Source organism: Ursus arctos, unplaced genomic scaffold (assembly GCF_023065955.2).
Source record: "Ursus arctos isolate Adak ecotype North America unplaced genomic scaffold, UrsArc2.0 scaffold_2, whole genome shotgun sequence".
In the NCBI taxonomy this organism is placed as follows: domain Eukaryota; kingdom Metazoa; phylum Chordata; class Mammalia; order Carnivora; family Ursidae; genus Ursus; species Ursus arctos.
Window position 1 is genome coordinate 38,980,564 of NW_026622874.1, and position 27,523 is coordinate 39,008,086.

Genomic DNA, 27,523 nt, shown 5'->3' on the forward strand with positions numbered 1-27,523 from the left:
TGAGCGTGGGGTAGAAACCCCAGCAGGTGTCCTCCACCAACCATTTGGAATGGATATCTTGCTTCTCGGCATTCATAGAGAGAAGCCTCCCTAAGGAAGGGTAGGATGGGGCCTCCCCACATGTCTCCCTGGGCCACGCGAGCTACCCATAAGCTGTCTGGCATGGAAGGCAGAGGAGTGGAAGCTGGGGGGAATCTCAGCACTCCCACCTATCTCGTCTGGGAAATCTCTGCCATCTGTCCACCATCCTCCCCCTTCTTACCTGGACTTCAGGGGAACTAAGAATATTTAAACCTTCCTTTTAGAGTTCTCTGGCTCTGTACAGATAACAGTCTTCAGATAGCGTTGCTCCACTTAGATTAAAAGAGAAAACAGAAGCAAAAGCATGATGGGGAATCAATGCAAATGAACCGCATAGCTTATATTCTGGAAAGGGAGAAAGCATCTGTGTTTCCCACTGGAGGGGAGTGAAGAAGATCCAGGAGTTTCATTTGGTCTTTCTAGGTAATGGGTCTTGTTTCTTCATAGTTTGACGTTAACTGTCAACAACAGTGAGTTCCCAGGAGTGATGGTCCCTGTTAGAGCCTGACCAATGTAGTGAATAGTTCATGTCCAGGAATGTCCCAGAAACCACGCTTGTGGGGAAACCATGCCTGACAGGAGGAAGTCTATGATGGCATCGGGGGTTTGGTCCTAGTTCCGGACAAATCCAGTCTCAACATCTTGCCTCCCAAATAGCCACCCACAAGGAGTATGGGAGCTTCTGGCATCTGACCAGGATTCTGAGCCCTCTCCATGAGCTGACAGAAGATCTCCCACTTGGACGGTGGACGTCTCTTCACTTCAGGGTCCCTGAAGAACCTTCTTTTTCCACACGACTTCACTGTCCATGGCTCATTCCAGGATTGCAGAGAGATGCTCACACACACACACACACACGCACGTGCACAGACAGACAGACACACACACACACACACACACACACATCATAGGCCACTGTGTTGCCTTTCCTGTCAGGAAACAGGATGTGCTGCCATTTTGTTGGTCCAGAACACTCAAAAAACAGGAAGTGCTGCGACTTTCTGCCGGAAGAGGGCCTCACTCAGGGTGAGGCTTCAGTGAAGCTTTGAAGAAGGGAGAGGGAAACGTGACAGGGCATGCACCAAGGACAGCTCCTGGGACGATGAAAAGAGCCAGTCTTCTCTTTCACCTGTTAGGGGACTCTCCTCACACAGCCATTATTGGGAAGTTGGTCTTTAAAAAGAGATAAAGGAAGGAAAAACAAGGACACAACCACAAACAAATGAGAAAGAAAACCTCTAAGGTCGCATAACTGAGGTATTGATAGCTCTGGATCTTGTCAGTGTCTGTCACGGCGCGGGGTCCCGGCCGCTGCTGCCTACTTGTTCTTGCCCAGAAGTGCGTCCACCTCCTCCTCAGGCTTGAGCGAGTGCCACTGCGCGATGGGCCTCCGGGGGTTGGCCAGCATGTCGGACCAGTGCCGCAGCTCCGTGCCCGTGGCGTTGCTGCCCACAAAGATCTTGCCGATGGCTTCGTTCTTGCCCAGCTTGTCATAGTCCAGCACGGTGACCACCACCTGGACTTTCTGCGGGGAAACAAAGGAGGGAGGGCGTTGGCAGGTGAAAACAAGCGATCCTGTGACCAAACTTCTCCTCCTCCATCCTCTACTCCAAATGCTCGGCAAGGAGAGGCCTCCCAGGGCACCCGGCTTCCCTCTCTGGCTCCAGCGAAGACCGAACTTACACGGAGGCCAAGGCTGCACCTTCTGGAAACAGCCTTTGTTTCTACCAACAGGCACTTACGGAGCATGTGCCGTGCTCCGGCTGTTGCTGAGGGCCTGGGGGTGCGGGGCGCTGAGGAAAAGGGAAAAGGTGAACATCATCTCTAACGAAAGCAGCAGACATGTACTCATAAACTTACAACCTGAAGTGATAAAGTTGAAGCTAGAGACGGAAGCAAAAGGTACTATGGGAACTCAGATGAGGTGACAGTCCTCCTCTGGTCAGTCAGGAAAGGCTTCACAGAGGAGGTGACACAGAAACTGGGAGGTGAGGGCTGAGGGCTTCTCTAGGTAGAGAGAGGAGGATCCCAGGAAGGAAGAGAACCCTGGCATTGAGTTGGGAGATTCACCAGAGGGGGACTGGGACTGGCTGGGGGGCCGTGGCGGGGTCTGGGGGGTGGGTCGTGAAGGCCTGAACCAAGGCGGGGCGGTGGGAATGGAAGTAGGGGCCAGACTGGAGAGGTGTTGAGGGAAGAGAATCAAGAGGACTTGGTGGTCAGTCAGACTGGCCGAGGGGACAATCTGCACCTTTCGCTGGCCTGCCCCCCACCCCAATTCAGGCTCATCCTTTTAGGACCCAACTTGCTCTGGAAGCCTCAGCTGTGTTGTTCACCGTGCTCTGTGAAGCCGTCATCTCCCTGTGTTTCAGTGGCCCGTTACTGCTGCCCTCCCGACTGTGAGGTCCTTGACAGCAAGGACCGTGTCTTCTACACATGGGTTTCTCCAGCACCTCGCAAATTCCTGGCACTTAGGCAACACTCAGCAAAGTATGTTGGATAAATGAGAAAGGAGAGAAAAGGGCAGGGGGTCTGAGATGATGCCCAGGTCTCTCACTTGAAAACAGAAGGCAGACGAAGCAGACAAAGCGGGTTTGGCTGGGAGGGGTGCGGGGAAGATCATTACACTGGTGTTAGGCATATCGAATTTGAAACACCTGGGCCAGCACACTTCGTATCAATCTTAAGTTTTCTACAAGGAGGACTCCTCTTGGGGTCCATTATCACTGAGCTGCCCCTTGTCCCCTTGAAGAATTCTCCAGAGATGATGGCGTCAGCTCTGACGATTCCCTTGGCACCCCTGCCTCCCAGCCCTAGGGTGGGCGGGGGAGGGGGTTGGGGGGGAGGAAGAGAAGAGGGGGCAGTTTACTCCAAAGAGGGAGAGATCAAGACTCCAAGACGATCCAGCACTATGCAATGTTCAACTCGTGCCATTTTCAGAGCCCACTCGTGGCCCTTCGTGGTGAAAAACAGGTGTCACCTCCAACACTTACAGAGATTGCTGGTAGGAGGAAGGAAGGAGAGAGTAGAGAAGGAAAGGATGGAGGGAAAGAGGAGAGAGGAAGAGGGGCGGAGGGGTAGCTGGGGGCAGGCCTACGCAGCAGCAGAAGTGGGGGAAGAATGACCAAGGTGGGAAGTGGCTGGACCAGGAAGAGCAGGGAGACGAGGAGGCTGCCCCCACCTCCTCGGCAGCTCCAACCTCACCGGCCCACCGCACACTCGTGGGCCCCCCGGTCCTAAAGGAATGACTCGTAGAACTGTTTCGAATAGCTCGTGTTCATCTCAGAAAAGCGGAACGCTCTAGAAGGGGCCCCGGGCAGGAGGCCCCAGGATGGCACCGTGAGAGCCGGAGCCCTCCCCCCACCGAGCGAGGTGGCTGGGGGCCTTTGTGTGAGTTCCCTGCAGCCCCACGAGGGCACGCGTGCCGCCCCAGCCGCTTGTGCCCCCGTCCCCGAACGCCCGAGCACCTGAATCTGCTCGAAGGGGATCTCAAAGCTGAAGGACTCGTTGAAGTAGGGGTTCAGGGTCTTCTTCTTCACCGTCGTCTTCTTCTTCTTGAGCCTCTTGCCATTCTGCATCAGGTGGATCTTCACGTAGGGATCTGCACAGGGAGAGCCCCAGCCCGGAGCGGCTGCCTCAGCCCCCACGCTCCCAGCAAACGCGCTCACCTCCCAGAGCGCCCACCGACCAAGGCCAGGCACCCAGCAGGGCCTGAGGCACGGGCTGCCGAGTCCAAAAGAAATGGAGTCAGCGTCTAGTTCAGGGGCAGCAAGCGGGCTGCACCTCGAGGACCACTGCGGGCCTGGAGCATTGCATGCGGGACTAAGGAAGGCCTCTTCCAGAAGGAGTAAGGGGGTCCCTTGGTGCTATCTGTCCTAGGCAGGGGACAGAGCAGTGCTAAAGGCCATCCCTGATTCAGCACAATCCTTCAGACCTTGCAGATGAGAAACTGAGGCCCACAGAAGGGAAATGACGTGCCCCCGGCCACACGGCGGTCAGTGGCAGAGCTGGGGTTAGCCGATGGACCTGCCCGGTGGAGCCCGCCCACAGGCCTGACTCCCAGGAAGGTGCGGCAGGGGCAGCGTGCTCCCTGTCCCAGCAGACCCAGTGCTGTGCGCCAGCCCCACTCTGAGCGCTCCCCACCCCAGTCCCCTCCAGCAGCGCCTCTCCTGGAGGAGGGTCCCAGATGGTTGGTGACACGACAGAGAAGCAAGCTCTGGGCTGCACCCCATCCCCTTCCTACACTTCCCTGGGAGAAGCCACTAACTCAACTGAGAGATGAAGCTTCTCTGATCTTTCCTCCATGGCCCACACTGTCTGGCAGCTCAGAGTGGCGGCAGGGCACCCTTGGGCAAAGGAGGGAAAGCCGGGCGTCTCCTGCTCCACGGTCCTGCCCTCAGGACCCACGGCTGCTCAGAGATACCCTCTGTGTCCCAGGGCAGGAAAGTGCTCCTCTAACGGGTGTGTGAACGGAGGGCTCTGGGCAGTGACTGGAGGGCTCTGGGCAGTGACTGGCTCGCTGGTGCCACCCAATGGCAGCCAGAAGCCCTGCATGTACCTGAAAGGCCACCTACGTCCATCTTCTTCAGGTTCTTGGCCTCCAGGATGCAGACAGTGAGCTTCCCGGCCGTGGGCACGTAGCGCAGGGAGGTGCAGATGTCACCCAGCTTCTCTGGCTGTCCAGGGGGAAGAGCAGGATCAGGGTCATTTCAGCCATCCCACCGCTTCTAGCACAGTTCACTCTTCCTTGCCGAGACGAGCAAGACAGTGGTGCCTCCCCAGCTCTCTGGGTCCCCAATCCCCACATCTGTGACGTTTGAGAAGGTCTCAGGGCCTCCTGCTGCAGTTCAACAGAGCCCCTGAGAGTGGCGCTGCAGGAGCCATGGCCTCAGGAGGGCACGGAGCAAAGCACAGGCTGCGAGCAGGAGTGTGCGGGTGATAACTGGCTGCATCTAGACAGATGCAGGGTATGGCCAGGCTCCTACCCCAGGCCTGGGGGAGGTGGGAAGGAGTGGGCGTGGTCCACTGGAAAGGGTTCATTTCCAAGGACACTGGGAAACTAAGCGTCTCAGAAGCCTTCCTCCCTGATTCCTCCCGCCCCCAAGGTAGCTCCCGGTCAACCATTCCACTTGCAGAGTGACCCGTGGTCTTCAAAGCACTTTGCGTCCCTTTTCTTAGGTTACTGTCACCACAACACCTTCACATAAACAAGTCGAGGGTTCTTTGTGACCAGTGAGAGTTCCACAAAGTCCACAACACTTTAGCACTGGGGTCAGAATGAGAACCCAGGGCTGCTGGTTCCTAAGAGCTCTGCCAACATCATGCCAGAGTCGAGCTTCTCAGAGACCAGGCCACTCGGGCCGATTCCGACCACCTCACCCATATCCCAGCTTAGGTGTGCTGGCCCTGCTTTCACACCGCGTGAGAGCCCCAAGGCAAGGAATGGTGTCTTAAGTGTCTCTTCTCCCCTCCTCCATCACCACCTGGGACTGTGCGGGGCCACAGCAGGGGCTTGACCAAGACAAAGGACCGATGCTTGGAAGGAGCAGTGGCTAAAATGGAGTATTTGGCACACAGTAGGTGCTCAATAAGTGTTTGGTAAGTGATTGAACGCTGTAGCAGTTGCTGGGAGGACAAGCCCCCATGCTGAGAAGCCTTTAAAATAAATGTGGGCTTTCCCTGTGGGTAAACTGAGGCACGAAGTCATGAATCACTGGTCCTAAGTGACAGCAGAACATTAGGAGTAAAATAATGATGGTGTTCTCCTTTACTTGAGTACCTACTAGATGCCAAATGCCTACTGGGTGCCAGGTGCATTACAGAGGTAGGTAATCTCACCTGCAAAAACAGACTACAGGAGAGAACCCAGGTCTAAACAGATTAAGCGACCTGCCCAGGGCCACACACAGCTGGGGGTGTGGAGCTGGGACCCTAACCCGGCTCACCTAACTCTAAAGCCCACCCTCTCCCTGTCATGCCACTAGGTGGTAACCCAGGTGGGCAGCCACATTCATCTTCCACCCGGTCTCCCCTCTCACCTCCTCCTTCTCCCCGCCCTGCAGGTCTCTCCACTCCTCGATGGGCTGGCCAAGGTCCACGGTGTTCATAGGCACCTTTACCTCTCCAATGATGTCGTGTTTGGAGAAGCGGTCAAAGTCGTAGATGGCCATCACCAGGGTTTTGCCTCCTAGCTCCTGGTATGGCACCTACAGGGCACAAGCAGGGTCAGAGAGGGGTCAAACAACCCACGCACCTCCAGGGGCTGCTGTGGGCAGGACCCTGGGTCTGAGCTCTGTTCCCGCTAACCCACAGGACTCCCCTGAGTCTGCAGACACAGAGAGACAACCTCGGGCTCTGCGAAGAGCTGAGTGTGTGAGGGGAGGGGGATGTCCCAGTCCTACAGGAGCCTGAGTAGTGACCTCACACACATGCCCACAGTCCAACCTGCCATTGTTCTAGCCTGAGCTCATTCCGGAGTCTTAGCCTGGACTAAGGACCAGGGAAAGGCCTGCAAAACTCAAGTGGAATTGGGATCGGGGAGGGAACTGGCATTATCCTTCCCGCCCACATCACCTTGAAGGTGAAAGTTTCATTGAAAGCAGGGTTCAGTGTCTTCCGATGGACTTTGGTCTCGTATTTCTTCTTCTTGTCTGGAAGAAGGAAGACTTTGACATAAGGGTCTGAGGTGCCTCCCATGTCCAGGGCAGGCAATTCAGCAGCCTGCAGAACGCCGACGGTAAGCTGAGGAGAGAATGAGGGGGGCCCTGAGTCTCAGGACTGCTCCAACACCAGACCCGGCTCCAGACCCAGCATGCACCAACCCCTCCCAGCTGGGGGCGGGAGGAGGTGGGAACAGGCTGGTGCTAGAGACGAAGACCGGTCTTCATCTCCCCGTCAGGAATTTGGCATGGCATCAGTGGAAATGGAAGCTAAGAGGGCAACTGATTTGCCCAAGGCTGGCGGGCAAGCTTACAGCAGGGCCCATCTGAACCAGGGAACCTTCTCTAGAGCAGGCTGGTGGCCAAGGCAGAGTCAATGTCTCAGGGTACTTGCCTGTGGTTTCCAGCCCACCCCACTCCATGGAAAGGAGCAATGCCTATGGGCTGAGGTGGAGTGTGGAGCCGTTTCTATCCCCCTCCCACCCAAATCCCAGCCCTCTGCCCCGTCCTCCGTTCACCCCCCAGCCCAGCCCTCATACCTGGTTGGCCTGAAAATCATAATCCAGGGAAAACTGCAGTTTGCCCAAATTCTCTGGCTCTTTCTCTTCCTCTCCTTCACCTTCTCCCTCAGTCAGGCCGGTCTCTGCATCGTCATCATCCTGTGGGGGCTGGGCAAGAGGAGGATCGGCTTAAGAGGAGAGAACGGAGCCTGGCCGGTGCAGGGCCATCGGAAAGCCAGCCCCTCTGTGCAGACCCTCACTTGAAGCTGAGTGTGGGGGCGAGGAATAGGAATGTGGCACTGTCCTGGGGACTTGCTCTGCACAGCCACTCAGAGCCCCCAGGCAGCCCCCCCCCCACCCGGAGCCCCAGCCTGTGTCCTGAAGACGTGGCTCTGGTTTGGGTGAGGCTCTCTCCCTGCAAGACAGTCCTATGCGGCCAGGCACCGTGCCAACGCTCTAGAGTGTCTTGAGGTACCGGAGAGGCGCTTCCCTTGTTAGCCCCTCCCCAGTACTGCCCCAGCTCAGGCCCCACCCACCCTGGGCAAGACTTACCAGGAGCACGGTTCGGGCATTCAGGAGTACGGAGAGTCCACAGAGGTGAGAAGATAAGGAAAAAAATGACGTAAGAAGAAATCCTACATCTCAGACCAGCGCCTGAAGTCCCAGGAACCTGGTGAGACCAGGCTGGGCTACACCCAGATCATTCCTGGAGTCTTTCCTCCTACCCCGACTTCATACTGCAGGCTTCTTTGGAGCACACACACACACACACACACACACATTCACACACATACAGGCATGTATAGACATGCACACACAAGCACTCGAAGGCTTTAATCTCTGGCTGACTTCTTCTTGAGATCAGGCCCTGCCTTCCATCCTCCGTATTGATTTCCTGAGCAAGAGATTTCTCCTAGTCACTCCCGAAACAAATGAACGAATGTGGGTAAAAGTGAAGCACACAGGGGCCTTTGTAAACTTAAAAGAAGAAACTAGGGTTTACCAAAGTACCTTTCCAGGCCAATCAACCCCCAAAAACAGGGGTAAATAAACCAAATTATTATGTGATCAGAGAGATGGATTCCAATTGGCCCTGTCTGGGTGCCTTGGGACCATTCTTTTACCTCATTCGATCCCCTACCCATCCCAAGTAGATGCCTCCAGTGAGATTTTTGTCCTAAAGGCAGGAAAACACAAGGTCACTCCAGTGGTGGTTTCCTGGTGGGTTGGTGTTTCTCTTTCCAGTGTTTTGTCCCATAGCCTTTTTGGGGGTCAATATATTGTTCTCTTCCTCTGTCTTTTCAAGGATGAGTCCGTGCTAACACGTGAATAAGTCCCCCCTTCCCACCAGCTGATGGGTAGACAACATTTCACTGGAGATGTAGCCAATAGGCAAGGGAGGACGTGTGGAGTTCTAAGAAGGGGAACTGCTTTAGCTGTGGAGCCCAGAAGACCCTGCTTCACCTTTCAGCTGGGCTGGGCTCCTCTCCGTTCCTCCCACCCCTGGATCGTCCTACCTGACCGCCTTTCATGTCCTTCATGTTCATGGCGTTCTTCATGCCTTTGCCTTTCTCCTTCTTGTTCTTCTTCTTCTTACAGCAGCATTTCTTGCAGATGCAGAAGCAGCAGGTGAGGAGCAGGAGGCCAGCGACCACAGCAATGGCGATCAGTGCCCAGGGTGGTACTGCCCACACAGAGAGGACCCCGAAGTCAGCAGTGCTCTGCCTCAGGTCCCCTGGCCCCACAGCATTGGCTAAAATGGTGGAGACTATGAACTCCCACGCCCACACTCCACCTTTTTAAACTACACACTCATGAGTGATTGACGTATAAGTTGCGCATCTTCTTGCATGTCTTTTCATTAATGTCTTGCTCTCTCCTTAGTCTACAGCCCTTGTGGATATAGCCCCCGAACTGAGAGATAGCAGCCAGGTGTATACAAGATAGAACATAAGTTAGGCTCTGTTGAGTTTTCACTCGTTTGATCTATGGCTTATATTGGAAAGAATGAGATGTCCTTCTCTGACCCAGGTATAGGAAGAGCCCCTTCAACCCATTCCCTACACCCGGTCTTGACAGGGACGACCCAGAGCCAGCAGACCAAGCTCCTTAAGGACCTAGAAGGCTCAGCTTTGCAGAACTCTTGAACGTTTGGGTATGGGACCTGGGCTGCTCTCCGTGGTCCTGAAGCACCATCTCCCACTGGTGGGTGCTGCTCCCCTTAATCTCTGGTGACGCCTCTACAACCTTGGCCAAGAATTCAGAAAGCAATGGGAGGATGACAGGAGGTATTTTCTGTCTTCCAAACTAAAGTCGTTTCAAAATATGACTAGAGGGGCGCCTGGGTGACACAGCGGTTAAGCATCTGCCTTCAGCTCAGGGCGTGATCCCGGAGTTATGGGATCGAGCCCCACATCAGGCTCCTCCGCTGGGAGCCTGCTTCTTTCTCTCCCATTCCCCCTGCTTGTGTTCCCTCTCTTGCTGGCTGTCTCTATCTCTGTTGACTAAATAAATAAAATCTTTAAAAAACAAAAACAAAAACGAAACAAAATATGACTAGAAAACTTCAATAATGACTTCGGTTTCATGATTTTTCATCTTCCTTTGGTATCAACATTTGACAATTTTCTAAGTTGTAAGAACTTTTCCCCCCCTGGGAAACTGGAGCACATAAACCCCTTTCTTCCCTTTATTAGTGTCGGACCACACTCTCCCCCATTCCTGAAGGGACTCCCCAAATAACCCATCCTGGAATCCAAACATGCGGCCAAACACTTCCCAGTGGTGCTCCCCACTCTTCCCCACCCTGCCCTGCCCACAAGGCCTTTCACTAACCCTAGCCTCACCCCGCCCTCTCAGCCACCTGGGACACTCACAGGGGATCTTCTGGAACTCATTGAAGAATTTATCCTTCGCTTTGGTCAACATGTCTTCCTTACTCTCCCCAGCACTCCCGCTCTCGGTAGAGTTGTCTAAGAGTCCCGTTGATATTGTGGCGGTGGTGGTGGCAGGAGCCGCAATGGGCTCCTGGTTCCTCTTGAAGATGTTCCTCATGGTGGCAGAGGGGATCGCTGCAGATGAGAGGAGATGGGAGCAGATGAACATCCCGGAGGTCTGAGTGCAGAAAGCTCTACCCAAAGGACCAGGAAAATTCTTTCAAAAGCTATAGACTATTAATAATAATTCCTTTATAATTCAAAGACACTTCCCATAATATTAACAACTGTGGTGAAACAACAACAGTAATAGTCATCATCAAGTTAGGACATATATGAGTCAGGCACTATGCAAAGTACATTCCATGCATGACCTCATTTAATCTAAACAATAGCCTAATGTGTGATTATTATTCCCTTTTAACAGATGCGGAAATGGAAGTTCAGAGAGGTCAGGCAGTTTTTCCAAGGTCACTTAGCTGGCAAGTTCTGAAACTGATGTGTGAACCAGTCAGTCTGACTCCAAAACCTGTAAACCTGGGGCGCCTGGGTGGCACAGCGGTTAAGCGTCTGCCTTCGGCTCAGGGCGTGATCCCGGCGTTACGAGATCGAGCCCCACGTCAGGCTCCTCCACTGTGAGCCTGCTTCTTCCTCTCACACTCCCCCTGCTTGTGTTCCCTCTCTCACTGGCTGTCTCTATCTCTGTCAAATAAATAAATAAAAAATCTTAAAAAAAAAAAAAACCTGTAAACCTAATCGCTTTCTTCTATCTCATTTAAATCCAACCACAGAACTCTAGGAAAGAGGCAAGCTTCTGCTATTGAAGACTCCTTCTTGAGCCTGTCTCCTCCTTAACTTCTTCCGCGACCTCGTTATCTGTTGTCTTGTTATCGTTCCTGCTGTTATCATTCCTGCCCTCAATCTACATCAACATCTCTAGAAAAGGGAGGGCAAGAGATTGAAAGAGAAGCTGCCCATAATTTTACCATCGAGACATAACTCAGGTTCACTTTTTGGAGGATTTTGTAACGGTTTTTCAGAGTGTGTTTTACATGTTGAGACCATACTGCATGTAATTCGGCATCCTGCTTTTTTTAACAAAAGATTTTATCATAAGCCCTTTCTCTCTCTTTTTTAAAAAGATGTATTTATTTATTTTGGAGAGAAAGAGACGGAGCGCGTGCACACACAAGCAGGGGAAGGAGCAGAGAGAGGGAAGCCGACTCCCTGCTAAATGCAGAGCCTGACGTGGGGCTCGATCCCAGGACCCTGAGATCGTGACCTGAGCGGAAATCAAGAGTCAGATGCTCAACCAACTGAGCCACCCACACACCCCCAACCTTTTCTCTTATCATTAAAATTTTCCTTTATGATTAAATAGCTAAATAATACCCCACTACATGGAAGTACCATATTTGTTTAACCATTGCACTATTAGGTGTTTAGATGGTTTCCAAGTTTTTGCTGGTAAAAATATTACTGCGGTGGCATTCATTTAAGGCAGGAGTGCCCTGCTCTGTTAAAAGTGGGGCTTTGGGAAGATAGCTCCACAGGCATTGGAGGAAGGGAAGCTGGGGCTGTGGTCCAGCAGAGGGCTGGTTCCACAGACCAGCCAGAGATGATATGGATCCAGACCAGAGGAGGAACAGAGGGGATGGAGTGAGAGGACAAATGTGAGAACCATTCATTCATTCACTTAACAAATTTACTGAGCTCATACTATGCTCCCTTTGTGGAACTTACCATAAAGTGAATTAAAAAACTGCACATAAGAGAATATAAAATTGTAATTCTAAGAAATGCCACAAAGGAGAGATACTTGGCGGTATGTGTTTATAATGGGCTACATTTGACCTAATCTGGGAGAGAAAAAAATGCTTTCCTGAGGAACTGATTGAGACCTGAGGATAATGGGAAATATCCAAGTGAGGAGGCGAGAAGGAGCAGCCTGAGCAGCAAGAAGAGCATGTGCAAAGGCCCGGAGGCAGTAAGCGGTGTGCTGAGCACAGAACCTGAAGGAAGACCGGACTGGAGGGAGCCTGGGTCAAGATGGGGCTGGCAGAGCGGGCCAGGCCGGCCCAGGCACAGAACCTCAGAGGCCACAGCAAAGACTTTTGTCTTTACCTGAAGAGTAATGGGAAGCTGTCAGAGGTTTTAAGGATGCAGGTAATATGAACAAATTTACATTTTGGAAAATTGCACTTTGGCGGCAGTGAGTCAAAGCCTAGAATGCACCCTGACTCCAGAGGGAAGGGGAAAGAGTTTAAAACAGCCAATAATGGATGTCTTGTCAGGCCCAAGTTCCCATGAAAGATTCTCCAGTGTTCCTGGGGAATCACCAGAGGAGAATGACAAACAGCTGTTTGGAGGAACGTAGGGCTATTAATAATAAAGCCGCAGCACAGAGCAGTGGCTCTTCCAGGGCCCGGAGCCTGGAAGGCACTTTTAAATCCACTTCCGACCAAAAACATGAGGACAAAGCTGCCCAGCTGAGCAAGGGAACAACGAAGATGCTGGAGAAGACAGCTCTTGATAAAAGGCAGGCCCGGGGTCAGGCACCCGGAGACGGATGGGGTAGAGTCAGGCCCCCTACTCAGCTACACATCTACAAAGTGCTGGGAGTCATCCTGAGCTCCTCTCCTGCCATCACCCCACAAGGCATCCGCAAATTCCTCAGCTCCATTCAGTGATTTCCAAATTCGGCCACTTTGCGCCCCTCTGCCTGGAGTCCCGCATAGCCTCCTATGTGGAAGCTTCCCACTCTCCTCCACTCAGTCTAATCTCCACGATGCAACCAGATTCATTTATTTAAATCCTCCAATGGCCTTTCATCACACTCAGATAAAATCTCGGCTTGGCCGGGCCTCTGGCCCCTGGCTAACGCCCCAGTGCGTTTCCTAAGTCTTCGGCTCTCAGCCCCTCAGTTCCTGCCATAGTGGCCCTCCTGCTGCCGGTCACAGGCTCGCCAACCCAACTCACAGCCTTCGCACTTACTTTCCCCTAGCCTAGCCTGTTCTTCCTCCAGAAATCTCCTTGACCTTCCTGAGGCACCATCCACCCCTCCCATCTTCATTTCCCACCATTGTCCGTCATGCCAATAAATTTTTCCCTAATTCCCTACAACCCCTCCCCTTCTCTGCCTTTTTGTGACCCCGCCTGGCTAAACACCACTCCTGGAGAAATTCCTCCCTCCCCCATTAGGGACTGAGTGTTTGTGTCCCCCCCAAACTCAGATGTTGAGATCTAATGCTCAGCGTCCTGCCGTTAGGCTGGGTGGCCTGGCAGGTGCTTAGGTGATCAGGTGGGGTCCTCACAAACAGGGTTAGTGCGGAGAGCAGAGGCCGGAGCTAGCTGGCTCCTTCCGCCAGGGGAGAAGCCAGACATCGGAGGTCTGTAGCCTGCAAGAGAGCTCTCCCCAGGACCCAACTGTGCTGGCACCCCAATCTCAGACGTCCCAGCTTTCAGAGCTGTGACAAAGACATTTCTGTGGTTGATAAGCTTCCTGGTTTATGATATTTCGTTACGGCAATCCGAGCTAAGACACCCACTATCAGCGTTGTCCTCTCCACTGCCCCCCAGACCACTGAGCACTGCAGGCGAGCATTCTGCAGGACAGCAGCCAGGCGCCCCGGAGATTCTCAACACCAGCCTGCCCTTCCACCCTGCGTGGAAACTTTCATATACATTCCCACTCACCGTGCCTCCCTTCACAACGGACACTGCAAACCTTCTATTTCCACGGCCCTGGGGCTTGCCCATGGCCCCAACACCTCACCTGTTATTATTAAAAGCCATTGAAAAGAAATCTCTGATAATGTCCCACGAGAGGCCAAACCACCGACCTTCGACTGAACTTCATGCATATTGACCACCCTCTCCTCCTGACCTTCTGTTTCAGCTGAGGACTTTCCTCCTATTTAAGGCCAGGCCCTCCATCTCAGAGGCGACCCCTCTGGACCCTCTCAGGACACCTTCTTGATCCGTGTTCTTCCTTTTGCCCAACCTTTCCTGGTCAACCAGTTTGTTCAGATCTAGCTGATTCACTGCTTGCTGGGGACTGGTCGCCAGGTCTCCCAATGCCTGCACCATCCTACTTTCCTCAAGACCACACGACCTCTTCTCTGGTAGAGGATACACTTGTAGGAAAAGCTATTTGTATGCTCAGGAGTTACCTTAGAACAGTGAACGTCTCATTGGAGCCATCACCACATTCGTAAGAGTTGGCAGTTACTGAGTGATACAAAACGAATAAAATATGCAAATAACATAAACAAACAAACAAACAAACAAAACAAAAATGGAAACAGGGAAAGGCTGGGCATAAGAAAATCCCCTCTATGGGGCGACTGGGTGGCTCAGTCCATTAAGCGTCCGACTCTTGATTTCTGCTCAGGTCATGATCTCCGGGTCGTGAGACGGAGCCCCATGTTAGGCCCTGCTAGAGATTCTCTCCCTCTGTCTCACCCCCTGCTCACCTGCTCTCTCTCTAATCATAAATGAATAAATCTTTAAAAGAAGAAGAAGAAGAAGAAGAAGAAGAAGAAGAAGAAGAAGAAGAAGAAGAAGAAAAGAAAAAGAAAGATTCCCTCTACTGGATTTTTCCCATTTTAAAATACCACCAACCAAGCAACGAAGACCCTCCCTGCCCCTCCTCCTTCAGCTGCCTCAGTCTCCCGCTCCCCCCAGGGCCACGCCCCAACGCACGGGGTGTCCGTCGCCTCGCCCCTCCCCCTTCCGCCCCCGGCGGCTTCTGTCCCATCACCCCATTGATGTGGCCCTCTGCGTAGTCACAGGTGACCGCAAGGTCGCTGAGCCCAGCAAAACCTTTCATTTGGTCGTACTTGACCTCCCTCACGTTCAACCCCACCACTCCCTGATTTTCATCATAATTCAGACTCCATCAGTTGCCTCAAGGTTTGTCCTCAAGCCTCTCTTCCCAGGCCACAGGCCAAGAGTCCCCCCCAGGTGACCTCCAGCATACCCCAGCCTCAGCCACATCCCCATTCTGAAGTAAGAACCCAACTTACTTCTGAGCGCCAAGGCCCAGAGGTCCAGCGGGACCCTTGCCACAGCCCCTCCATTCCTTGTATTTCCTCTCGCTCACCTCCAGTCAGTTCTGCAAGTGCCACTAAAGCAATCTTCATAAAACAGGAATCTGAACATGTCACTAGGGTTCAAAGCCATCCCAGGGACACAAGCCACAATCCTGACTGTGGCTAACGAGGCCGTCCTGTTCTGTATCCAGCATCATTTCCTCTTCCCCTCCCCTGAGTCTCTAACGCCAACCACACATGCCTTCTGTTATTTCTTCTAATACACATGCGCCACCCCCAACACACACCACAGGGCCTTTGCACATGCCATGCCCCTGTTCCCCAACTTCATGGAGCTAATGCCTACACATTTGTCTCAGCCCAGCTCAAATGGCACCTCCTCAAGGAAGCCTTCCCGACCACACTCACGGCTCCTGCCACCACCCCCACTCCCACCTGGTCAAGGCCTGAAATGTGTCTATGGCTCCGTCCTTACTCTCATAGCACTTACGCGGCCTATGACTATTTAACCAGAGACCACATTTGTTTTGCTCACCCCTGTAGCTCTGGTGCAGGGTTTGGTAAACTAGGGCCCGCAGGCCACATGCGGCCCACTGCCTAATCTTTGTAAATAAAGTTTTATTGGAACACGGCCACACTCATCCATTCACACAATCCCTCTGGCTGTTCTGCACAACAGAGCTGAATGGTTGTGGCAGAAAGCCTACAACCTTTACTGTCTGTCTGGTCCTTTAAGAGGAACTTGGCCGACCCTGCCCTAGCAGATACCCTACCGTCTGACATATGACAGGCATTCAGTAAACATTTGGTGCGTGACTGGAACAATGAATGAGCAGGACACAGACTCTTAGATCACTGGGCACGTTATGTCATCTCACAGATGACACTGGAGCCCGTCCTTCCCCGGACGCCCAGACCATCAGTGCCTGGCTCTGCCGGCAGGGCTCTTTCCACAGGCATGCTAAGACTCAATCCGACTGCTCCCTCAGTCACCAGGCTAGGTCCGGGGGCATGCAGCCGAGGCCAGGGGAGCGTGTGCAAGCACGCATGTGTGTGTGTGCGTGTGCGTGCGTGCGTGTGCATGTGTGTGTGTGTGCATGTGACGAGACAGGTAAGTGGGGGTGTGCACAGTTCTGAGGGCCGCCCACCCTTCCTCTCCCTTGGCAGCCAGCCCCGTGCTATGGAGTCAGGCACATTCCCTCATGAGCTGTCTGACCCTGGCTCGTGTCTTTGACCTCCCCGAGCCTGAGACTGCTTCACTGTCAAACAGACCCTGCATTCCTAGCGCCTTTAGTTGAGGCTCGGATTAAATGGGATGGTGCGTGCCCTTCCCACGGCCCGAGCCTGCCCAGAGCACTGAGAAGTGCTTCTCCTCTTTCCAAGGCTTTTGGAAAGCTTCGGCTCTTCGGCTGCGTTTTCATTTCCCCGCAAGAGTCACTCCCTCCAAACTGACTCAATGACCCTTGTCCCCTCGCTCTGTGGTCTTCCAGAGTCCAGGAAGTTAAAAAATGTAAAAAGAGAGAAAGCAGCCCTCTCTCCACCACCCCATGACTCCAGAGGCTCCAGGCCCCTCGGTCCCTCTGCCCCGCCCCAAGGCCCTCCAAGGCCCACCTCACGGGGGGGGGGGGGGGGGCGCTTTTCTTTTCCTTCTTTCTTCCCCACCCCTATGCGGGGCTCCATCCCAAAACCCGGGGATCATGACCCGAGCTGAACGCTGATGCTCGACTGACTGAGCCACCCAGGCGCCCCTCAGGGGAACTTTCTGTCACGAGGAGGAAGATGGGAGGCTCCTCACCAGTCTCCCTACTTGCCCTCTTGTCCTCCTCTAGTCTGTTCTCAGCCCAGCAGGCAGACGGATCCTGTTACTAAAACAAAACCCTTACAGCGGCTCATTTCCCTCCAAGTACCCGGTCCTCCCGCCAGCCTTCAAGGCCTTGCACACCCAGCCTGTGCCCTCACTCCTCCCGCTGGGCTCTCCTCCTTCCCTCCCTCTGCCTCACTGGCCTCCTTCCAGATCCTCACCCATGCCAAGAATACTCTTAACTCAGAGCCTGGAAGCCTGCTCTTCCCTCAGCCTGAAACACTGTTCCCTGCAGATTTCCACATGGAAATTTCAGCTTAGTGAGGTCATCTGCGACGACCGTTTTTGAGAGTGCAAACCCCACCAACCACTGGCACCTCCTCCCCCCATTAGTTTTTCTCTACAACACTTATCACCAACCGACATAGTCTGTGTTTTATCATTTTATGTGTCTCCACTCACTAGACTTTAAGATTCATGAATACAGGGATTTCTGACTAGCACGTAGTAGGCCCTCATAACCATCCGTTCAGGAAGGGATGAGTCTTTCATGTCTGCGATGCCTCTTAGAACTCACCCAGTTGTGAATGTCTGTGACATCACCAACCATTTCTAGAGCACGGATGCAGTTCTAAAAACAACAAAGTTTTATGTTCCCTCTTGGGGAAGCCTGGGGTCAGTTTTTTCTTCCGTAGTTATTCCACCAGAAGCTAAGGAAACAAGATGTTTCCGTTCCTATGGAAAACAGAGGCCCAGAGAGGTGAAGTGACTTGTCCAAGGCCACACAGCCCATGCTGCTGGCAGCGCTGGGAGCAGAATCTTCTGGAACCACATCCAGTGCTCCTTCCCCTCCAGCACAGCCGCCTCCTTCACTTCCAGGGCTCTTCCTCACTCTAGGATGCAGGCTTCCTGCATCTGAGCAGAGGCGGAGACAAGCGCAGCAAAGGAGGAAAAGTCAAATCCTTGGGGATTTATAGCTGCCTTGGCCTCCCTCGTGGCTCCGGCTGCAGTCCTGCGGAAGGCAGCCAGCTGGAAGGGTTGAGGATGATAAATGATTGGAGGCTCCAGGGGCTCCCAGGACAGAGTGAACTCCTCTGTCTGGTCAGAATTGCCAGAGCAGGAAAGCATGAAATGGCACCATCAGCCAGGAATGGCTGCAAGGTGCTGCGACACCAACACGGGGACACTTGGGACACTCGGGAGACAGGCTGGGGGCTGGGGGGAGGCCCCTGCTCTGGGCCTGCAGGGTCAGGGGTCAAGGTCTGACAGCGGGGGGGAAGGGGGACCTGGGAGACCCAGCTAGGAGCAGATAGACGGGGGAAGGGATGAGGAAGGCTCTCATTCCTGGGGAGACGCTGGGAAGCTTGTGCGGACCCCCCCCCCCCACAGCACCCCGCCCTCAAAGCCTGGCTCGGCGGGTTGCAAGTGCGACCCGGGAACCCTCGAGTAGCCGCACGCGTCCTGGCTCACCCTGACGCGGGTGGTCAGCGGTCACACTGTGGGATCTGAGGTTCTGCGAATTCAGAGACTTGCAGGGGAAGTTAAAGTTCAAGACCAGTGGTTGGAAATCAAATAAGCCTTGAAGGCTCTGCGCACCGGGACAGTGCCCTCCGCCTGGCTTCCATCAAAGGCTGCAGGAGGAACCCACAGGCACGAAGAACTTAATAACCAGTTACGTCTCCGGTCTTGTTCTCTATGAATCCTCCTGGGAGCGCACGGTCATGTCTGAGATAAGGCAAATTCTGCTCAGCTAAGTGCCTGCCCCACAGTCAGCATCATGACTGGAGCCTAAGTCTGCCTGAGGCCAGGTCTCCTGCTCTCCCACTCCCTGTTCCCTCCTCCCTGGGATGGGGTTGGGGGGCAGACGCAGCAGAAGCTCAGGAAGGGGGAGTCTCCAACAGGGGGAGCAGAAGCCCAAGGAGCAGGGGTGGAGCTGAAGCTAGGTAGCTCGGTAGAGTGGAGAATCCCTGCAGGTATTCCCTTCTGCCCCCAGGCCACTGGCTGCCATCCACCTGTCTGTCTGTCTGTCCAGGATGGCCACTTGGCTCCTGTGACAGTCTCAGTCCTCAGCACTCTGGCTTCTGCTTCTCAGGGGAAGTTGGTCCCACCTCTGGGCTGCAGCCACCACTCAACGAGCCCTCCCCACCTGCACCTACCCCTTCCCCAGCTTTCCCTCCTCCCCCACCTCTGCACTGCGGTGGAGAAAAGTAAAGATATGGCCATTTCAGTCAAGCTCCGCTGCACACTGGAGTGAGAGGGCTGAGAGCGGGGAGTAGCTGCACCGGGAGCTGGTTTGGGGCGGTGGGCAGAGCCAGGTGAGGTGGTGCATGTGGTCTAAGAGTCTTTGCACACTCAGAACCACGCTGGTATCTCTGAGCACTAGCTCGCTGCCTCTGGCCCCCTCTGGCAGGAAGAGCAGCCACGTTTGGCCTGGTGGTAGGTGGTGGGGGGGCAGTGTCAGGGACCCAGTGACAACCTGGTTGACTCATTCTTTGTCTTATCTATTTTTCTATCTGTCACATAAGACCAAACCCGAGGAAGTGGCCCGGAGCAGGGGAAGACGCAGGACAGCAGGTGGGTGTTAAGAAGGTCATATGAACAGAGAACCTTGGGGTACAGCAAAGCAGGGAGGGCCGCCCCTTTCCCCAGAGAGCCCTCCCAGCAAGCAGAACAACAGGCCTCCGGAAGCTCTCTCCTCTTGACTCCAAACACCGAGAGGCGCTCCGAGCTCAGCTGTGATCCTGTTATCTAAGACGAGGTGACCATAACCTGTCAGGCAGGATGGAAGGGAGGCAGAGGGGAGGCAGAGGGGAGGCGGGAGGCGTTGGGAGCTGGCCTCACACCCACTCACACTCACAGAAGCTCTCAGACACTCTGCTTTGCTCGGCTCGTGGCCGATGTGGGAGCATCGTGGAGGTTACCCTGCCCCAGGGCTTCGCTCTTTGGGTGCAGGTATGGGACAATCTCAAGAGAATGTCGATCAAACAATGAATGTGCACAAGAGTACACACAGTTTCGGTGGGGGGAGGGGGCGTGTGCGGTATGTGCTTACACATTCAGGGACTGGCTCTGGAAAGATGCAGAGGGAGTTGGTGACCTGCGCTGTCACTGCTTCAGGGGAGGGGAGCCGGGAAGGAGTCATTGGCAGACAGATCACTGTGCACCCTGCTGTGGTGTTTGGATTTTGAAGCACGAAAATATATCTGCCTATCCCCTCCCCCACACCGGGGGGGGGCAGCTGCACAACCAGGAGCCCGGTCCCCAGCCTTGTAAAAGAGGGAACAAATGAGGGGCTTTGTGGTGCTCACCCAGGAAGCACCCAGCTTGGGAGTCACCATCAAGGCCTCCCCTGCCTCTCCCAGAGGCCACCCTGCTCCCTCACCCCGCGTCTCCCCTGCCCTAGGATGTGTCAGCAGCTCTGAAGGCCCACATGCTTCTCAACTGGCTCATGGGCCCCCCCAGGTGTCCTCCCTGATGAGGCTCTGACCCCACATCAAAGATGAGTAAGTTTGATCCCCACCCCCACCCAAAGCACATGGGCGTGCACGTGCACACACACACACACTCACCCCCCGCTGCCACCTCAACCTCTTCAGTAGGATCTGGGGACCCCGCCCTTCTGTGGATTATCACACTCAGGCCTGGCCTCAATGCAGATAATGGGGCGCTAACTGGATACAAGGTATTTAATCTCCCCTCAGGTTGTACTTGCAGAAGCCAAGGTAAGGAGATGGAGATAAGTAACCAGCAAGGCGCCGCCCACCGAAGCCAGCGGGCTGAACACATCAATACTCCACGATAAGTTGCTTTCTTTACTTTTTGAACCAACGCTCCAGTCCTACATTTGGTCCTGGGAAGCTGAGGATCAAGTTTCAATGAATGACTTTCCTAGCTCATTTTGAAAATAAATTAGCCATCTCTGTGAGTTCCTTGTGCAGTGAGGCCTGGGGCAGGCCACACGCACCTCGACTTTGCAGCACGGTTGCCACTGCTGGTCTGTAGAAGCAGACCCTGCTCCTGACCCACTGCAGGGTGCCAGAGAGTTAGGAAGTCCTTCCTGCAGTCTAACTTCGATCCTTCCTGCTGCAACCACACTCACACTCCTTTCTCTTCTTTTGCATGGAGGCTGAGATCAGCAAATCCCAGGCCACCCGAGGAGAGGCCCCAGGCGGGCAGAGGCCATAACAGGTGACAGGAGGAGATGAGCGGCGGGACTGAGTCCCTCCCGAGCCTCTGCTGGCACCTCAGTGAGTTAACCATCCCTGCCCTGCTGGTGGGTGGTGACCGGAGGGGAAGGCTCGCGCGAGGGCCCTGGCGCCCCGCAGGCCTGCACCCCTGCCGCAGCGCCGCCGTCCCTGAACCTAGACTCAGGGTGCGGCTATTCTTCATCACAGACGAGTGAAGCCCCGGACTGTGGGAGCCCAGGGAACCCGGCAGACAGCGCTGTCCAAACCCCTTGTCCGAAAAATGAAGAAACCTGCCCCCAAGGGCCGTGAGTTCTCACATCACACAGCTTGGCTGAGCCACGGAAGCAGTCACGTCCGCCCTCGACTCCTGCTCTTTGTCGCCCCCTGCTCCACCCCCAGCAGCCTCCAGGTTCCAGTCCATCCTTAGTCAACGAGAGCAGGATGCAGGGGGTGCAGGGGGGGCAGAGAGGGCAGGGAGGCTCCATCAGGCCAGGCCCTGGGAGGCCACGTCCCTCTGCGACCCCAGCCAGGACCAGAGCTGGGACCAGGACAAAGGAGCCCCAGGCAGTGGGGAGAGGGGCTGGGGTCCAGACTTGCGCTGAGCCCAGACCGCAGCGCTGCACACTCCCGCAGAGGGAGAAGCTGCTGAGTCACCTCCACCGGAGGCCCGCCAGCTAGCCGACAGGGCCTCTGGTGCTGCCAGGCCGAGGGGTCCCTCTCGCCCTGGACCTGCTGCATTCCCTCCCCCTTCTTCCAAGACTCAGAATCCTGGGTCTCTGTCCAGAGCCCCGCTGCACCTGACAATGCCTCCCAGACCCACAGGCAGTTCTCCAGGGGTGGAGGAAAGGCCTTCCATGGGTTGGGTGTCAGGATACTTGGGAACGGGGTTGGAAGGCTGGGGGACCCTGACTGAGTGGGGATACATGGCAGCTTGGGGACCTGCGACCCCCAGGCTCCCTGGGGCAGTGGGGGTGTGGAGGCCTGACCCCCCGAGTGTCACAGCGCCTCTGTGTGTGCTGTGAGTGGAGGGCTTGAGCGGTGGGACCGGGGGGGGGGGGGTGCTGTGCCTTTGTCACGTTCACGCAGGAGTGCTGCTTCTGGCAGCCCATGGGGAAGCATCGGTCGTGCAAGAGGAACCCGGTGGCTTCTTAGCGATTGCCTGACACGAATCCACGAGCTCCCTGCTCTGCCACATGTGAAAGGCTCCGGACTTCCCAACGAGGCCCCTGTTACCCCGCACGCCAAATGCACATCTTCATTTTGAACTAAAAACCATTAAAAATTGATGCATCCTCTTCCTGACTAAACGTTACAAGCTTTGAACACACGGGCTCTGCTGAGCACCGCCCCGCCAAGGGACCGGGGGTTAGAGGCTGGGCCGAAAGCAAGAGTCTTTGAACGTGAGCGTGTGAGTGTGGAGGCGTGGGCTGGTGCGCGGGATGTATTTATGGGCGTGGCGGAGGGTGCAAGCGCGTGAATGTGAGTGTGTGGTGTGCGGGGGTGGTTGGGGAGAGGAGGAGAGGGGAGCCACAGCAGGGTGACGGGGGGGGGCCCCAGGAGGCTCTGAGGGAGGAAGGGAGAGGCACCAGGAGCCTCCTCCCCGGAGGCCTGGCTCATGCAGACCCGGTGGGCTGCCAGCACCAGCCCGGCCCCATCTCGGCCTCGGCACGGATGAGGGCTCCCCCCACCCCGCGCAGGCTCACGGACTCCAAGGCCCCAGTCAACGCTCACAGCCCAGAAAGGAGAAGGTGGGCAACTGGTGGAAGGCTCCATTAGCCGAGTGACGGAGCAGAACTGTGGCTCGGCGGCCTGTGCTCGCGGCCGCTGTGAGACGAGCCTCAGGCCCAGCCAAGCCAAGCGACAGCAGCCGCCAGAGGACCGGGACAGGGAAGTGCGGGGGGTACCGGCAAGGCTCTGTGTGTGACCCCACGTATGGCTGTGCTAACATGCATGCACGGCACCGTGAACACGTGTGTAAACAAGTGAGTAAATGCATGGGTCATGCAGCCACATGTGGGAACGTGAGAAGCCCCAGGAAGAGAGAACCGGGGGTCCCAGACCACATCCCTTGTCGGGGACTTGGGGGTGACAGGCGACGACCTTGTGCTTGGATGGCGAGCGGGACGGACCCCAGCGTGGGGCACCTTGCAGACCAGAGCCCCAGTGGTGGGGAAGATGGCATGCCCCCCACCCCACAGCAGTGCCCTGTCACCTCTTGCCAGTCCCTCAGGCGAGGGGATCCTCTGCTTTCACAGGTGGCCTGAGGTGTGGGACCCGAAGGAGGCATCAGGGGACCTGGTGTCTCTCCCCCTCCTTCCGCCTCTCGGAAAGTGCCTCTGAACGTCCCTGCGTTGGCCCCCTGACCTTCCGAGATGCTTGGAGCCCTTAATGTCTGAGCACAAGCGGCACGAGCGGTGCCAGCGCAGTGAGGAGAACGTGGACGTTGGAACAGGGCTGGGTTCAGACAGGGCACCTAGCAGCTGGGCACCCCTGGGAGCAGGGCTCACGCCCCGGGCATCATTCCTCAGCTACACAGACAGGGCGAGCAAGGTGTCGGTCCCAGCAGGGCCCAGTGAGAACAAAATCAGCCACAGCGCCCCCCACAGAGTGGTCCCTGAACGCACACGCCTTTCCTCTCCTCGGTGCTCCTCGGCGGGCTGGCTGCGTCCGTGCTGACCGTGGGCCCCGGGCCAGGCCTCGTGTCCCCAGGAGGAGGCCACAGCACTGACCAAGAGCCAGGGATTCTGCTCTCCAGTCCCCCTCAGGCCAGGAGATGAGGGGCACTTCAGGGAGCCCGAGGCTGGGGAGTCTCCTCCCAGCCCCGCCTGGTCCTCGGGGAGACTGCGCCACTCCTGTCAGAGTCACTTGCAGGAGGCCCAGCTCCCGACGACAGTAAGGGCTGCCAGGTGGGAGGTGTCTTGTCGGCCTCTGCATTTCCTGCTGGGCCGGGCTGCGGGCCCTGCGCCCAGGAGCAGCCTGGCTGCTGGGCTTGGCAAGCAGGGAACGGAGAAGGGGGGGGGCTGTCACTGGGCACTGCACCCTCCCCTCTGGCAGCCACATCCAGCAAGCCCCTGTTTTGGAGGGGAGGAGAGAGACTCGGAGGCTTGGGGCACGCTGTCAAGGCCAGACCCCCACAGCCTAGGGCCTGAGAGGTCATGGGCCTGGGGGAGGCAGGCCTGCCGCCTTGGACGGCTCAAGAAGAGGGAGACAGACAGGCAGCCTTGGGCTTCTCCCTCAGGAAAGGGAGTCCCATGCAGCTGAGACCTCGGGAGAGTCGCAGGCTGAGGAAGGAAGGGCGTGAAGATTACTTCCCTCCTTAATGAGGGACCGGGCAGAGGTTGTCCGCCTTATCCAACCTGGAAGGTAACATCAGGGCTAAGTGCCGGGAGTACGAGACGAGAAGACTCAGCCCCCTCCTCAAGCAGCTCAGGGGAAGACGACACACTCAGAACTTCTCAGAGGCGGAGCAGGTGGGATTCTCCCCAGTGACGAGACGTCTGAGGCTCAGAGATCAGCTTACCCAAGGCCCCACTGCGAACTGGAACCGTGATTTCCTGGCACCCAGCCCAGGGCTCTTTCCCTCCTACCAAGCAGCCCCAGCTTGCGGGACTAAGTGTGGGCGAAAGATATCACGAAGGCCCACAGGGTGGGGCACGTGCCGGGGCAAGGAAGGAAACCTCCCCTTCCTAGTGGTTCTACTGAATCCCACGCTGAATTTCATTTCGTGCTCAGCCATGTCAGGCAGTACTAGTTGGTACGAGGATTCCCATTTAACAGATGAGGAGACGGAGGCCAAGCAGGGTACACTCACATCGCGTCCAATTTCCCTGCCCCATAGGACACAAAGAGCTGCCCTCAGGTGGCAGAGTATTTCATCGGGGGCCAAGCTGGGGGCAGTCCGAAGTCGGGGGAGCCCAGTGTGCCCTCAGCACCCGGCGGGGGGCTCACCTGAGGAGTACGCAGTCTGCTCCCCCTGTTTCCTCCCAGATGCTGGACAGGCCCTTGGGAAAAGATGTGCCCTTCACTTTTCAGATGAAGATACCCATTACCGCCAGCACCTCTGACAGCTCGTGGTCTCCCAAAACTAAAGTGGGTCACGCAAGTCCCAGGGGCACAATTCTATTCCCTGAAGAAGCCAACTTTCTCCTGCCTGACCTGGGAGTCAGAACAGACATGGGGAATAGGGACCCCGAGGGGCAAACCACATCCTCAAAATGCCAACAGGCTGGAGGAGGGAAGAGATGCAGGAAAATCCCAAGTTGGAAAGTTCAGCTTGGATTCTATGTGGATCCAAACCTAGGAGGCAGGACCACTGAGGAAATGGAGCCAGGTCAAGCCCTGGGGGTGGGGGGGGCAGCCACGTGGCGCACATTAGCGCCTGGCCTCTGGGTCAGACGGACCTGGCTTCAAATCTCAGCCCTGCGAACCTGGGCAGATAGCTTACTTAGCCTCCGCGGGTCATGCTTCTCCATCTGTAAAATGAGAACGAGAATAACACCTGCCTTGTAGGGCTGTGAGGCTCAGGGACAGTGACTGTAAAGCAAGACATTGTGCCCATATCCTGTTCCTGAGGGCCTGGAACCTGCAAGGAGCACGCAGGGGTGAGGGGAGGCTGGGCAGGGCGGGCCTCTCCTAAGCGCCGTTCTGTGGCCCAGGTTAAGCTCAGTCAGCGTCCTTCTCTACTTCCGGGAGCCTGCAGCTCTCTGTGCTGGTGGCCAGGCCTCTCTTAGTATAAACCCTCCTCCCCCCGCCTGGACCCTCTGCTCCAGCCCAGACCCAGCTCTGGGCTGAGTCCTGTCTCTGGGCTACGGCACTGTCCCGTGTCCGACTAGCCCCCTCACCTCCAGCCTGTGCCCCACACACACTCACACCATCCATCGCCCAGCATCGGCCGGCCTCTCCAGCTGGGCCTGCTGGGGCTCCATTTTGTTGGCTCAACCTCTCAGATTCTTAGGGGAGGGGTCTGACCCGGTGCCCCCCACAGAAGCTAGCAGAGTCTGGCTCTTCTTCCTCCGGCCACTGCTCCCATTCTGCAGTGACAGAGCTTGGAGGCAATGAGAAGAGGTGGTGCCGGTGCCCCGAGGACATCCCAGCAGCACCCAAGCCAGGCCAGGGGGCCACCAAGCAGCAGTGACGTCCGGCAGGTGGCTGGTGGGCTAGTGAGCCACTCGGGAATGGGTGCTATTGGGAGAACCAGTGTCTGGGAGTCATTAGCACAGGTGGCTGTGGGGGGGGGTTGTTGGGACAACAGTCACCCTGGGGAGAAGGAAATCAGAGATGGGTTCCGGGGCACATCAACATTTGGAGGATTCGCAGGAAGAGGGGAAATGCCAGGCAGAGTGAAGAACAGCCAAGGGCGGAAGGACAGCCAGGAAGAGGAGAAAACAGATCTGCGGTGACAGAGGTAAGAGAGCGGTGGGCGGGGACACGGGCAGCCTTTGGGATGCTCGCGCAGGGGAAAATACCAGTAAGTCGTGCACCAGTAAGTCGTGCACGTTGTTGAATCTAAGTTACACTTCAATCAGAGAGAACAAAGAACGCGCAGAGGAGAACGCTCTCCCAGCTGATCCGTGGTCAGTGCTCCAGCCCCGCACTTACGCGCTCCGTTTGGTCTGCGAGAGCTGGACTGGAGGGTCGCCAGGCCCCAAGTGGCCCACCTGCTTCCCCCCATGAAGCGCAGGTTCTCCTACTGAGAGACCATGGAGCAAAGGCATAAAGAAACAGGGAGCACCCCTCGGGGGAGGCTTTCTGGAGAGGAGCCCCAAGCCAGGCACACAGGGGTGGGCTTGGAAGGGACTGGATAGTTCGAGGCGAGAGATCTGGCAGGTGGCAGGGATGGGTGTCTGACAACTGCAAGATGAGATGGGACCACTCACCACCCTGGCCCTGGAAGGTGCCGGAATGACAACCGACAGGGAGGTGGGGGGTTGCAGGAGGACACCGGCCCTGACTCGAGAGACCCCACCTTCTGGGACATACTCCCCCGAGCCTGACCTGGGGCAGGAGACCCTCCTTGAGCCAGGACAGCAGAGGTCTCCAGCCTTCTCTCCCGGGAGCTGAAGCATTGCTCTACACCCACCATTGCTGAGCACATTGAGAACGGGCCCTGCCGTAGTCAGGAGTAAAATCCACACAGGTTTCCAGCCTCTCTGCCATAGGCTGGAGGAGACCCGAAAAGGAAGTGGGCGGGGGATCGTCCCCTTCATGAAACGGGTGACACTGAGCCTTGCAGAGCGCGGGCCTAGAGGAAGCACATTTGCCCACGTGCGCAGCGTTCTGCCACCTCAGAGCCCTACTGATCACATCAG

At 55.9% G+C, this 27,523-nt stretch overlaps 1 protein-coding gene across 1 annotated transcript in view; it reads right to left on the reverse strand.

Moving 5' to 3' along the window:
• Positions 1–340: 340 nt before the first annotated feature.
• SYT2 (synaptotagmin 2) overlaps positions 341–27,523 on the reverse strand; it is a 40,066-nt gene continuing 12,883 nt past the window's right edge. The window contains exons 2-9 of the mRNA XM_057315722.1: positions 10,114–10,308; positions 8,755–8,921; positions 7,277–7,396; positions 6,652–6,819; positions 6,117–6,284; positions 4,637–4,754; positions 3,546–3,679; positions 341–1,606 (exon numbers count right to left, since the gene is read on the reverse strand). Coding sequence (XP_057171705.1) covers positions 1,400–1,606; positions 3,546–3,679; positions 4,637–4,754; positions 6,117–6,284; positions 6,652–6,819; positions 7,277–7,396; positions 8,755–8,921; positions 10,114–10,291 — 1,260 coding nt within the window. The 5' untranslated portion in view covers positions 10,292–10,308 and the 3' untranslated portion in view covers positions 341–1,399. The remainder of the gene's footprint in view (positions 1,607–3,545; positions 3,680–4,636; positions 4,755–6,116; positions 6,285–6,651; positions 6,820–7,276; positions 7,397–8,754; positions 8,922–10,113; positions 10,309–27,523) is intronic.